Consider the following 13,185-nt stretch of genomic DNA (forward strand, 5'->3'; position numbering starts at 1 on the left):
TAAACACAAATTTCTTAAAAACCTCTTTGATATTACTGAATATCCGATAATGAAAATACTATGGTGCTGTAAATCTGTATGTAACAAATCTGCAACCATCTTTCGATCCAGCATCCGGGTTTTTTCGCTGAAAATCCGCTACGCATAATTGTTGAAATCCGACATCAGCAAAGATCACTAAATCCGAAAATAGTTTTAAAAACAGATTTTAGAACGGAGGATAGATGCTTGTAGGAAAAATAATGTAAATTTTCTCGTTTTGCATCTAGTATGGTGATAAACTGTAAAAATTTTCAGAGGAAGACTTCTAAGCAGAAATTTAAACAGCTAATAAATTGAAAATGAGTTATAAATTCAAAAAACCAGAACATTTGATACACTACACCAAAAACTGTCATATCAAACACACATTTAATGCAATTTCAATAAATTCTACATTAACAATAGTCAATTCGCAATCATTGTTAATGAGTTTTTGTTTTTATCTAGCACCGACCTTTTGTTAGCATCTACTTCTATAACGGACATCATGAATTTTTATCAAAATGGCCTAAGAATGAATAAACTGTTTCCTGTTATAAATTACTCGCAGGGATATCGGAACTGGGTGGGTACCGTGGACATGTGTCCCCTCAAATTTTAGGATAATGCCCTTTTTCTAGAAGTTTCCGCTTTAAAACTTTTGGAAAGTGTCCCATTTTCTGAGACATAGCACCGCTTGACCTGGACCCCTCAAAGTCCAACTGCAAAATGGATCCGATATCCCTGTTTGCTCGTCAAATTTTTAAAAACTTTCGTATTGCTATTAAATGAAGAAAAATTATCAAATGTTTAGCAAAGAATAACGCATAAATGTATTCAATTTTCTAACTTTCTGGACAGGGAAATATTGCAGATGTGCGAAAAATATATTCTGGCTATCATTATTTATATAACATGCGTTCAAAAGGTGTGAAATATATTATACTTTGTGTGAAGAAAAGAGCTACACATCCAGGTTCTTATTCATCTTTTCTTTTTTATTGCCATATTTTTTCAGTAACTATTTTACTTCTACTTATTGTCATCGTGTTGTAGTAGGTAAAGAGGACCGCTTTTGCCTATAAATAACATCATCAATATATCATCAAACAGTTGAAAAGCCATAAAGCTAATAACATACACAGAAGCTTTTTTCCTGCTTGAATTATCCGAATGGGTGGGAGAAATTTAGCCTTTTTGGTGGTGATGCAAATGAAATGAATGTTTCCGAGTTAGTATTTGAGCAGAGCGTAATACTTTCTTTACAAAGTTATCCTATTTTGACACAAACTTTTACCACAATGCCAAAATTATTTGGGACACCCACGTTATGTTTTTCTACTTTCGCTTCTTCTCACGAATAAAGCCACTTTCACCCCTCCCCCCTCTCTAGAACAATGTTGACAGTCTATAAATATATCATGCAGGCAACAAGAGGAGACTACTCTATAATCGCTTATCTTTTTTCTATAATGAACCAACACTTTTTTAAAAGGAGAGGAGGTTGGCTGAATTTGCCTTCAAAAACTGACGTTAGTGGTCAAAGACTTTTGACTTGGGTTGAATAGAAAGAATACCATCTATAATTTTTGCTACAAATACGAACGTATATCCTTTGAAAAAACTGCTCTCACCTTAATCTGTGAATTTGAAACGTAATATTTTAGGTCAGATACACATTAATGCCACTCGTTTGTTACAAATATTTCAAACAGCTTGTTATTAATTCAGTAGATTTAATCATCAAAATTGATAAGATTGTCAGTGGGTGGATTTTCAATCTTGTGATTTTTGTGATTTTCTTCGAGGCTGGGTATGCCAACAACCCCAGTGTTACCAGCTGTATTTGTACCTGGAATACTGAGCGACAAAGAAAATTTTACAGAAAAAATCCACCCAGTTAAAACGTGAAAACATTGTTCACTCAGCCTGTTTGGGTATAAAAAGAATTTAAAAATTTGATTAATACCCGACATGTAGGTTTTTAAGTAACAAGTAAATCCAAAGGGTTTTTATACAATAACAAAAGTCAAATTTTCAACAAAGTCAAAATTTCAATAAAAATTAAACTCGGCAGGATTGCAATTATTTTGAATGGATGTAAGCATTACTGTAATTCAAAGACTACAAGAAGCTTCAGAATGGAAAAAAAGTTTTTCCTTTACGTTTACGTTCCATTACGACTATGTTTTTCCAGGGATATAGTGCTAGGGGGCTCAGGGGGCTCAGGGGGCTTGGGTGGCTCGGGGGGGGGGCAGGGATTCACTTAAGGTTTTTTCGGACGAGTACGGCTAACCTGAATGTGACGACAAGTCCGTAATTTCGTTTATAATCCTACATAATATACTGGGAATTTTCATAGCCATCTAGCAAACTGCCTAACCGAAATTTTTAAAGTTTAAGTCATGAAAGTAAAGACCACTGATCATTTTAAGTCTTGGGGACATTCCAGTAAATGAGCGAAAGCAATGTTTCAGAAAGCGTGAAAAATGCACGGTCAGCAAAATTTTGACCTTCGAACTTTTCAAATCTGATAATTTTATCAAAAAGGTCTTGCAGAACTGAGTAAAAAAAACTAAACCATCATTGTTTCTTCGCGTAATTTCACGTGCTGAGTAGAATAAGGTGCTACTTCAACTTTAGAACATCACAAAAAGCTTTTTTTAGGCTTTGGTACTTGTTATTTTCAAACTATTTTTAGGCTGCTGTTGGGTATCGCAGTATAACCTGACAACTATGCACGTTGTTCAACTGAAACTTTGGTTTTTGAAGGACAGTTTGTATACATTCTTTTTTATAAGAACCAGTAAATTTAAATTCAGACTGACTGTTCTAATTTTTTCTCAAAAATCGGAGGCTGGATTGGTCTTGAATTACTCTTATATTAATAGGGTGCTATTTTTTCACTCTAGGTACGTGTTCAGGCCTCGTTTGCCAACTAAGTGTGTGAGGCAACCTTCATTTGGCAACACGGTTGAGTATTCGCCGAAAAAGCACCCAAACATGACAAAACTTTTCGTTATTGAGATAAAACGTTGTTCCAAATTGCATTTTGCAGAAGCTCAGTCTCAGTTTGCTTTATAATTCGTTCTTAAATTTTGACAAATTTTGAGGCTTGTGTTGTTATAAAATTGTTCTTATAAAAAGAAAAGAGTGTATTTGAGATTTTTCTTCCTTCGTTTTCGTTGTTTTTTGACCATTTCTGCAACAGTATGGATTATATCAGCGATCATAAACACGAAACATTGAGTGTTCGAGCTGCAGGAAAATCGAAGCACGCCATTAAAACCGAGGAGCACGTACTTTGGGCAACCAGGCACGTTGAATCAATGCTTGCCAGGGGGGGGGGGGGGCTATACAACCCTTGTTATTGCCGAAAAGTAGCCAATTTCTACTTTTGCTATTGTTTCTCGCAGCAATTTTCGCAAGATCTCCTCTCGGTACATTGATAGCACTATACCCCTGGTCTTTTCATATTCCTTTTAGATACGATTTTCTAAATAAACAGGTCATTTCACGGTAAAACGTTTCTCTACAGAGAAATTAGCACGTTTGTCTCTAGCACAAGCTGCTGAGAATCGTTTTCTTCGAAACTCGACCAATATAATGTCTCTATAAAATCACATTTAATAACAGAAAAGTGATTTTTTACAAAAAGATACAGGTGCCAGACGCCTTTAAATTCAAGAATATACATAATTGTCAGCGACCAACGGTTGGAAATAAAAAACATCTTGGGAAGTATTCTGTTAGCTACAATTACTGAGCATCTCATTGTGCAAATATGCAAATATGGAAACAGACATAAGGTTTTCCCATATCAATAGCATGATATTAGGCTATTTCTTGGAAACTTTCCAACACTCTAAAATTCAATCGTATAATTCTTTTATTACGCCTTCTGATAGTAATGAAAGATAAATTTAAGCGATATTGCGTTGAAGTATACTTGCGGTAATCCAATTTATACATCTGTTGCTGTTGGCTGAACACTTAATCATTGCTAAATATAAATATAAGTATTTGAAACCAAGGACACAAAATGAAGCCTTGAGTGACACCCGTTCAGTGCCACTTTTTATGCCGACTGGAGTCGACTAGTGAACCTCTACGCTTGGGTAGAAAAAATGTTTGCACCATGTTGATTTCCATGAGATCGATTAACAAGCCTGTCTGGTCAAAAATTCGATTTTGTACAAAAAAGCAGAAGCATTTGGGAGTAAATTGCAATTTGTTTGGGCTATGCGACATTTCTAAAGAAAGGGCAGCCACTCTCCATCTATTTTCTTGGCTCATGGTCTTTGGAATATTTTTTACATCCTGTCCACTGGTTTCTATAATGTCCCTTCAAATTATCGAAATTTGCAAACTACTGATACATTTTTCGTGCAATGTTGATATACGGCAAGTCAAGCAAATAGCCATTTGAAAAACAGTACCTCTCTGTGTCTCTTATGTCAATGTAGGATTTATTGATGGGTACAAAACATTGACAGTTGGGCGTGCACTATATCTAGAGAAGTTTTGGAATATTCAAGGGGTTTTCTTGAAGAAACATGACTAGTCCTTGACTGGACTGTTTTAGAAACCTTTCTTATTTGTTATTGTAGTATCTAAAGCTCTTACAAACCATTTTTGGACTTTGTTGATATATAAACACAATTCACATACCTTTCAAAATCTTCATTTTGATCTGTTGCATCAAAAAGCATGTTTTCTCCAGAATGTTCATTCTGAAAAATTACAGCAAAAAGTCTTTAAAAACGGAAAGGCAATTTTCTGTTGTGGAGGCAAAGGTAGGTGCGATGGTACTATATTTGACGCTCAGGGCGTAGATAGAATTATTGGTCTCTAAAGAAAGGCGTTAAAATAGAGAAAAGTGTTAGAAAGAGGAGGAGCCTATTTCACATAGATAAAGAAAACGCATGACACAAATGAAAGGGGCATCAAAAAAGGCAAAGGCTTCGAATTCGAATTTACTGTTCTCTTTCCTTTAACAAGGGTAGAAAAAAATTGACTATTTTCAAAATTTCCAGATATGTTCCAGGGTAAGAGTAAAGGCTTTTGATCTACCAGATCGCTCTAATTTTGCTTTGGTTCTCAAATAGCAGATATCTATTGGACAAATTCAGTTCTTGCACCGTCCATATCACAGGCAATAAATCTTACTTATTTTGCAAATCAAGATGTATTCCATGGTATTCTTTCACATTCAAAACAATTCTAAATGTAGAGTAAAAAACATCATCACGTCACCAATCTGTAATCCGAAAGATATATTCGCTCTTACAACATTAAAAGAGAAATTGAAATCTTACAAGAGGATAGGTCTTGTTAAACCTATGTTAGACCTTACTAATCTATTTTTCAAAGGTTTATCTTCTTTGGCAAAATGATATCTACAAGTTGAAGATTGCACGAAATACCGGAAACATAGCATACTTTTTAGCATCCGGTATTTCACAAATATAGCATCCGGTATTTCGCAAATATAGCATCCGGTATTTCGCAACCATAGGTAGCATGCTATATTTCCGGTATTTTTTGCAATCTACAAGTTACAATATTACCTTTAGACCAATGTTGGAATAGATGTATTTCATGGGGTCCCCTTGCGCTTCATCATCTGAACTGGAAAGATCATTGAAAACATTGATCTCTTTTTTTCTCGCGTCAGTCTCAGCATCCATACTGTTATCACTTCTGCGAGTCCGAACGTCGACATCATCAGTACTCTGCCCTACAGAAAGTACTTTGGCGCTGCCCAAATCAGAATATAGGTCTTCTGCCTCTCGGTCTAGCTCTTTATCGATGTCATCTCTTCTCTTAACAATCCCTTCCTGTGTAAAAGTGTAAGTACTAATGAGAGATTATGATACTAAAATGCCAAAAATTTTCATGAAGATGCGTAAAAACTGATAAAATGAATAACTAGCATTTGAAATTGGCTCTATGTGTCGTTTTTTATGATGATAAAATGTCTCTTACAGAGTGAAAATTTCGAGATTCAAAAGCCAATAACTAGAGAAAGTGCCAGGACCAAGTGCCAAAAACAGGCATACTTGTTTACCGATTTGGGAAGATTGGAAATTCCCAGTGGCATCAATTCAGGCTTTCATTTGGGAGGTGGGAAGGCCTACAATTTTCCGACAAGATAACATCATGGCCCATGTCTAGTTTTAAAGAAACTGCACATTTTGATAAAAATAGTTGACTCTTTGACGGGACTCTTTAGAAGTCTTTGCTAACCACCCCATAATTAAGTAGCAAGAAGACTAATCCATTTATGATTTTTGATATCAAGATCGATATCTCATCTTAGACAATTGATGATACAAGAGGTAGACTGATTACACCTTCGACAAGTCATACATTCTTTTTATGCATTTTATCTTGTTTTCATCAGCGAGAAATACGTTTGAAAATAACTTCTATTTGGAAGAATCCGATGGAAATTTTGGCTAATCTTTGCGGAATTGAAACATACAATTGACAAGCAGTTTTGATTTTGGTCATATATTGTTTGATTGATTATTTAGAACTGGCTAATATTTTATCAGCTATGCTGTTCAAATTTTGCAAAAAGGAACAGAGAGGTTATAGAGACCTATGAGGCAAAAAGGGGAAAATCAGATCACCTGCGAGCGAAGCGAGCAGAAAATCTGGCAATTACGCCCCTTAGATTAGCTTAGAATTCCCGTTAAACGGTTGTCAATTATCAGACGAAAGCCCGAATTTTCCAACGACATCGCCCAAGCCCCCCCCCCCTCCATACCGCCATAACTTCCTCATTGGAAATTCTCTTAGGGAACTGACTTACGCTACGTGTACAGTAATTCAAGCACTACTCAAGACACTAAAAATTCGATACTTGCACATATATCAATATATGCTAGGAACTGTTTTGATTTTGGGTAAGAATTACTGCATGCATTAAAAGGTTTGGGATTTTGGATCCAAGTACTACAAGAAAATGCTAAATGTGTCAATAAGGCCCTGTTTTATGGCTGCGCTATTGTCTCGAAAAACTTGATTGCTTAGTTAAGTTTGTCGAAAGTTCGACGTTCAACAAGGGCTTCAATTAAGCTAATGCTTCACAGCAAAAACTTTCTTCACAATCAACAGACAATTAAACAAAGTGTGGCGCGGTCTCAGTTTTCAAGAAATCTTGCATCTTATCAACAACAAAAAACGTTGATCTTGGGAGGAATAGCAAGTGTTTCATCTCATGATATCATATCTTCTTTACTTATCCAAACTTGTGCACTTCTTAGTCAAAGATCTTGTTATCCTTCATAAATTTGTAAAAGGTTGAAGCAAAACGAGAACTTTTTCAAGCAAATACATCACGATTTTACCTTTTTTGAATCTTCGATGAATTTCAAGGCTGTGGCTACAGCTTTGGTGACATCTTCGGTCTGCAGAAAAAAAACACTTGAAATTGGAGCTGTGTACAGGCCTGTCGCTAACTATTGTGCTCAAGAGGGGTTTCCAATTCCCTTTTTCCGACAAAGTAGGGAAGCCATCTTTTATTTGCCAACAAATTTGAAAATTTGCCGACCATGCACCCCTAAATAGCAAAAAACTCCTCGTTTTTGCAATGAAATTTTTTCAAGGGGGTGGTCACGTCCCACAGGCCCACCCCTAGTGATGAGCCTGATTGTGTAAGAGCACGGTGGATAAGTAGGACAGTAGCTACTATGAATATTGGGGGCATGAGCCCCCCAAACATAATGAAACTCCTTTGTATCCAATGAGCAATCCATTTTCTCCTATTGCTCTCGAACAATGGCGCCCCCAATAATTCTATACTTCCTAGGGCATTGATAAGTATAGACAGAAACCTAGTTGCGATTGATTAAACGAAATCTTCTTCAGATCATTACAAAGACAAGAAGCATATATAGCAATGCCCTTAAATAAACCCAAATTCCAGATATGAAATTTGAGACAATATCTCCCTATACATTTCGCAACACTCTTTTCATACTTTAAAATCTCAAGGTTCCTTTGAAATAAGTCTTTATTTGGAAGATCAACGGCCCTCTAGACCCCAAACACACGTGGCACAAGATCATTTGAAACTTACCACAGAGGTTTTGGGTGAAATATATGCGTGGCACACCGGGCTATCTTGCTTATCTTCAATGAAGGAGAAGACCTGTGGATACTGTGCGTCAATTTGCCACCGTGACACCCTATGCAAGACGAAAGATAAGTATTGTCAAAAAATTAGACTAGTGCAATACATTCAAATTGAATCTTGCAGAACATACCAAAAAATAATTTAAAACGACAATAGTTTCAAGATTTTATAAGCTAAAAGAGTACTTTATCTCTTCCCTGCACATGTGCATACAGCAAACGACCATAAAAATAGTCACATTGGTGGAAAAATATTTTAAGAATATAGGTGAGTAATAGGGAGTCAAAGACAGTTACGTATCTAAGACTTCAATTTCAGTAGCGAACACTTTCATTGGGAGGGGGCAAAGTGTGCTGATGTAAGTGTTAAATTTTACGAATACCTTGCCTTTGAAAAATTTAATACCTTGGCATGCTCATAAAAATGAAATATTTTGGCAAGGTAGTTGATATTGATATGATATATCAGAGCATCTTCTTGATTGTCTGTTCTTATGTAACCAGCAAATATGTTGCTTTGATTCGCAGTGAGAAAAACCTTCAATACATTGATCATTGTTGTATAGTTTATAATAAATGATGTTCCTGGGTTAATTGTCTAGCCCTTTAAGAGAAATGGCAAAATATTGATTTTGGCTTTGCTTTACCAAGAAAGGGATATAATACTGCTGCGTCAGCTAAAACGCAGAAGAGGAGGAAAAAGACAATGGGATTAGATAAATTTCAGACATTTCATTTGTGTATTAGGATGAAAATCTTGAAAAAACAATACCTTTGTAACTCTATTTCATACAGTAATTCCTGCATCAAAGAAAAGATATACATTGCATTATTTCATATAGCAATTTCTGCATAAAATTTATAAAATGAAATGAAGGCGTTACATATCCCGAAGCATTGATTTAGCTCCCTTTAAGACGGTGCATGTTTAAGGAAACTACAATATTGTTAACTCAAATTCCAAAAATTGCCTAATTATTGCACAACGTACCAGAAAATTAAGTCTTTTGTTTTTTACTGTTAGTGATAGTGCGAAGTATTATAAAGTGGAAGAGTAACAGATAGGACATTGATTATGTGACCACGCCCTTTTGCCTCATTTCAGCTCTTAAAAACAGGCTTGAAAACACATTACCTACAGTAGTGTGATGCTATCAAAATTACAAGGGGTTTCTTGAAAAAATGCTGCAAAAAATAATAGCAAAAGTAGAAATTTGCCAATTCTTTAAATTTGCGGCATCAACAAAGATGGTTAAGCCCCCTGACTACCTACCCTTCTTCGGTGCCATTTGATCATGTGGACCGTGGCAAAAATGGAATGAGGTAATTGCCCCCTGCCGCTCACACTCATACCTACAACCACTCACCTTTGTAGTCGCATCTTCTGCGCAGATTTTGTCTGTTGCCACGGTAAGGAGTGTTTTTGACAACTTCTTCTTGGATTCCATTCTGGCCTGCAAGTGATCACATGATTATGTTCACTTTTAGCAAAGTTCACTTTTATTCAAAGCGACTTCAAACACAAAGTTGTTCCCGTTAAAATGCATATATCAGGGTTGTAACACTGTGGAAACTGCAATGGGGCGCCCCCGCTAATAAATTCTATTATTCAAAAGACAATAAATAGAAGTTAACATTTGCCAGCATTAAGTACAAAATGGGAAGGACTTGAAACCCAGACATTTTAAATAAAAAAGCTCTCTTCATGTGTTTGAACTTTTGGACTTTCTCCAGCCGTAGAAGGCAAAATTTTCTCCAGCCGTGAATGGAATCAGAAAAACCCCCGTGTGGTGTTTAATACCCTCTGTCAGTTAGAGGCTGATTGTCTATGATGCAATCGAGGTTGAATACTTATGAGATTTGCAATGTCATCTCCAGTGTCCGTAAAAATCAACGAGAAAATCCAAACGATAGCAGAACAGTATCGATGCAAATTATTGCATTTAAATAATGAGTGCATTCAAAAAACTTGTTAACCAGCCGTATATGACATGTTCGAGAGCACCACAACAGCCTACAAGAACAAACCGTATCTAGAAAGGCCTAAACAAACCTTTTTTGCTTCCGTCAAAAGATTCCTGACCGCAGTTTCTGTCATGGTGGAATCACATTCCCCACGCAAGTCAATGCTTCCAAGTTGCTTGAATAAGACGACAGAAACAGCTTAAATATTTCTTCAACGATACTGTTTGTCTATGATTAATTTTGAATCCTCTCATAAGCAAAACAATTTAATAGAACAAGGAAAACACCAAAAACATTGCAGAACCTATGGAAATTTGATAAAAAACAAAACATGCCTCGAAAGTTTTTGTTTCAAATTTATCATTAATAATAAGTGTAATATTTATACAGGGTAAAACCTTATCAATGCCACGAGTATTGTTATCAATAAGGGCCCTGTTTGAAAGTAAAAATAACTCATAAAAATACAAAGTAAAAGCCAAAAATGTCTTTCAATATTTCTTCTTAAAAAAAATTCTCGTTAACATTGAGACAGTTTCCAAGTGAATCTGGAAGACTTTCATAGGCCTACTGCTGAACGAATAATGTATAAAGAATCTTGTACTATGAAAATAAAAATGTGCTGGTAAAGGTTGGCACTCAATAATAAAAAGGCTCACCTTGACACAAAATGTAACATCATCATCCAGGCTCTGAAAAAGCTTTTTACCTGAAAGTACAAAAATCAAAATAGCTTTTAAAAGGCGAATACAGCTTAAAAAAGTAAACAGTTTGAAATATATATACTAAAGGATTTCAAGTGACATTCCTCAGTGCATAAAACCTCAAAACATAAAGGAAGAATTTCTAGAATATAGACCGAAGGGATATTTTACAAAAGAATATGTTGATGATTATTTCATATGTTGATCGTCATATTTTCAGTCTTAATTTCACATTATTCTAGTTGTGCTGTGAATCGATTTCAAACATGCTTGGGTATTTCTACTTGCTTTCACATTATACCCAGGTGACATGAAAAATGGCCGAAGTTCCATCATGTTCGCAATAATCTTGAAACCCCGTGTATCAACTTAGAACCGTTCTGTTCTATACACTAAATGTGAGTACAGCTCTGTCTATACGGTACTAATCACTTTATGACAGACAGGTAAACAGTGATTTTCGTTACAGCTGCATTTAGTTAATTTTGTTAAGCTTAAACGGTGTTGTGGGCTTTAACGCAATTACTAGGTTATTCTTGCATTCATTTGATTGTCGCTCCAGGATAACATATTCACTCTTTCACAGTTGAGTCGAGTAGAAATTTTACATAAGCTATGTAAAAAGGATTATTCTTTAAGCAGACTTTTGTATCATTTCTAGCTTTAACTCTCAGCTTCAAAACCAAATAGCTTGAAATATTTGAATTGATCGATTCTATTTATTGTTTAAATTGTCAACAGAAATTCAAATCAAAAGTGACAAGTTTTTATACATTCAGAAGGCCCTTTCAAAATACACATGTGTCTTGCCATGAGATAAACTTTAGAATATTTGCATATGTACCTGCTATGAAAGATTCACGGTGAATTCATTGTTTAATTTCATTATAAAATGTGCTTTATCAGATCAGGATGGAAAATGGGCCAAAATCACGAATCAGGAGAAAAAATTTTCTCGCTTCACCTTTAAAAATTGGAAATGTTTCCGTTTCTGCGATAGATCTATGATCACCAAAGTTTGCTGGGAAGACCGGTTCAAAATTAGGATCGGCAAAATATTTCTTTGTTTTCTCGAAATACAATGATCAAATGTATCGACTTCTGGCAGGCCTACTTCATTGTCCTCAATGTTTTGTTAACTCGGAAATACAAGACATTAAAACTGTTAACCAATTTGTTTCCTGCATGATTTATCGAGTATTTTGTGCCAATAATCACCTTATATTTGTGCCAATAATCGCCTTGTTTGGTTATATTAAGTTTATCCATTTCATACTGAACTTTTGAAACCACGTATATTTGTGCCACTGAAAAAAATTCATAAGCACGTCCTCTTACTTAATACCAGAGTGCACATTCCTCAAAACTTACAAATATTACCTAACTCATTGAGAACATGCCAATTTCTTAACTTAGGGTCAAAATCTACTTTTTAATCTTCCCCTGAAATACGTTTTCCAGTCACAGCAACCTTTGCTGGATTAACTTGGACGGGCGATGATCAAATATAGCGGCGATCATCAAATATAAATTTATGTGAAATAATTCCCACAAAATCGACATTGTCTTTAATTCTATTCAAAGGATAAAATATCATTTTTAAAATAATAATGAGTTCTGTATCAAACCAACGAAAATTCTTCACAGTCAAACCAAATACAACCTATGAAGGTTATTCAAAAACGATGTTTTCTCATATGACAAACAAAACATCTTCTAAGTACAAAACGCATTTGCCAAGATGGCAAAAAAAATTAGTATGCAGATATAAAATCTTGGTAATATAGAGCAGATCTTACTCAATTTTAGTTCCTCCGACAATGACAAATAAAAGGAAGTGTTTACTTTTTCTGCATTAAAATAAAAATAACACGAACCTTCCTTTTTGCCAGTGATTCTATCAAGCTTTTTGCGAACAGCCCTTGGGCTCTTTTTAAGCGCAATAGCTGCACCTCTTAGCGAATCCATCTTGCCAAGACTAGGCCAGTTCGTCTGTAACAGGTTCCTTTCAAGCTGTAGGTATCGGAAATTTTCAAGTGTTTACACGGGATGAGTTGAACTAATAAACGGTCACCTGGTCTTACATCATCAACATAGATAAACAGCGTCTTTCGAGGTTGACAAAGTACGAGCTCTGGAAAAAATTTGGTGATCTTAACAGCATATGTTGAATAATTCGCGGATTAAATGTTGAGTTGTAATATAAATCGGATATATAGACCACAAGACAGAATATAATTTCCAGTAGGACATGTGCAGTGCAACTGATCGACACTGACTCGTGAACGCTTATGCTAGGCCTGGCGATCCAGTTTCAACCTGTCTTATATAGTCGTCAACTGCAGCAAGA

At 35.5% G+C, this 13,185-nt stretch overlaps 1 protein-coding gene across 1 annotated transcript; it reads right to left on the reverse strand.

The window, feature by feature from the left end:
• Positions 1 to 331: 331 nt before the first annotated feature.
• LOC135685193 (uncharacterized) lies at positions 332 to 12,843 on the reverse strand. The gene is made up of 10 exons (XM_065201035.2): positions 12,713 to 12,843; positions 10,791 to 10,840; positions 10,220 to 10,306; positions 9,534 to 9,620; positions 8,939 to 8,967; positions 8,111 to 8,219; positions 7,380 to 7,439; positions 5,592 to 5,861; positions 4,693 to 4,754; positions 332 to 1,881 (listed from the first exon to the last, which is right to left on the reverse strand). The coding sequence occupies exons 1-10, from the start codon at positions 12,801 to 12,803 to the stop codon at positions 1,758 to 1,760; spliced, it is 969 nt and encodes a 322-aa protein (XP_065057107.1). The 5' UTR covers positions 12,804 to 12,843; the 3' UTR covers positions 332 to 1,757.
• Between the last annotated feature and the right edge of the window lie 342 nt (positions 12,844 to 13,185).

Source organism: Rhopilema esculentum, chromosome 15, assembly GCF_057945365.1.
Source record: "Rhopilema esculentum isolate cy_ngs chromosome 15, ASM5794536v1, whole genome shotgun sequence".
Lineage (NCBI taxonomy): Eukaryota > Metazoa > Cnidaria > Scyphozoa > Rhizostomeae > Rhizostomatidae > Rhopilema > Rhopilema esculentum.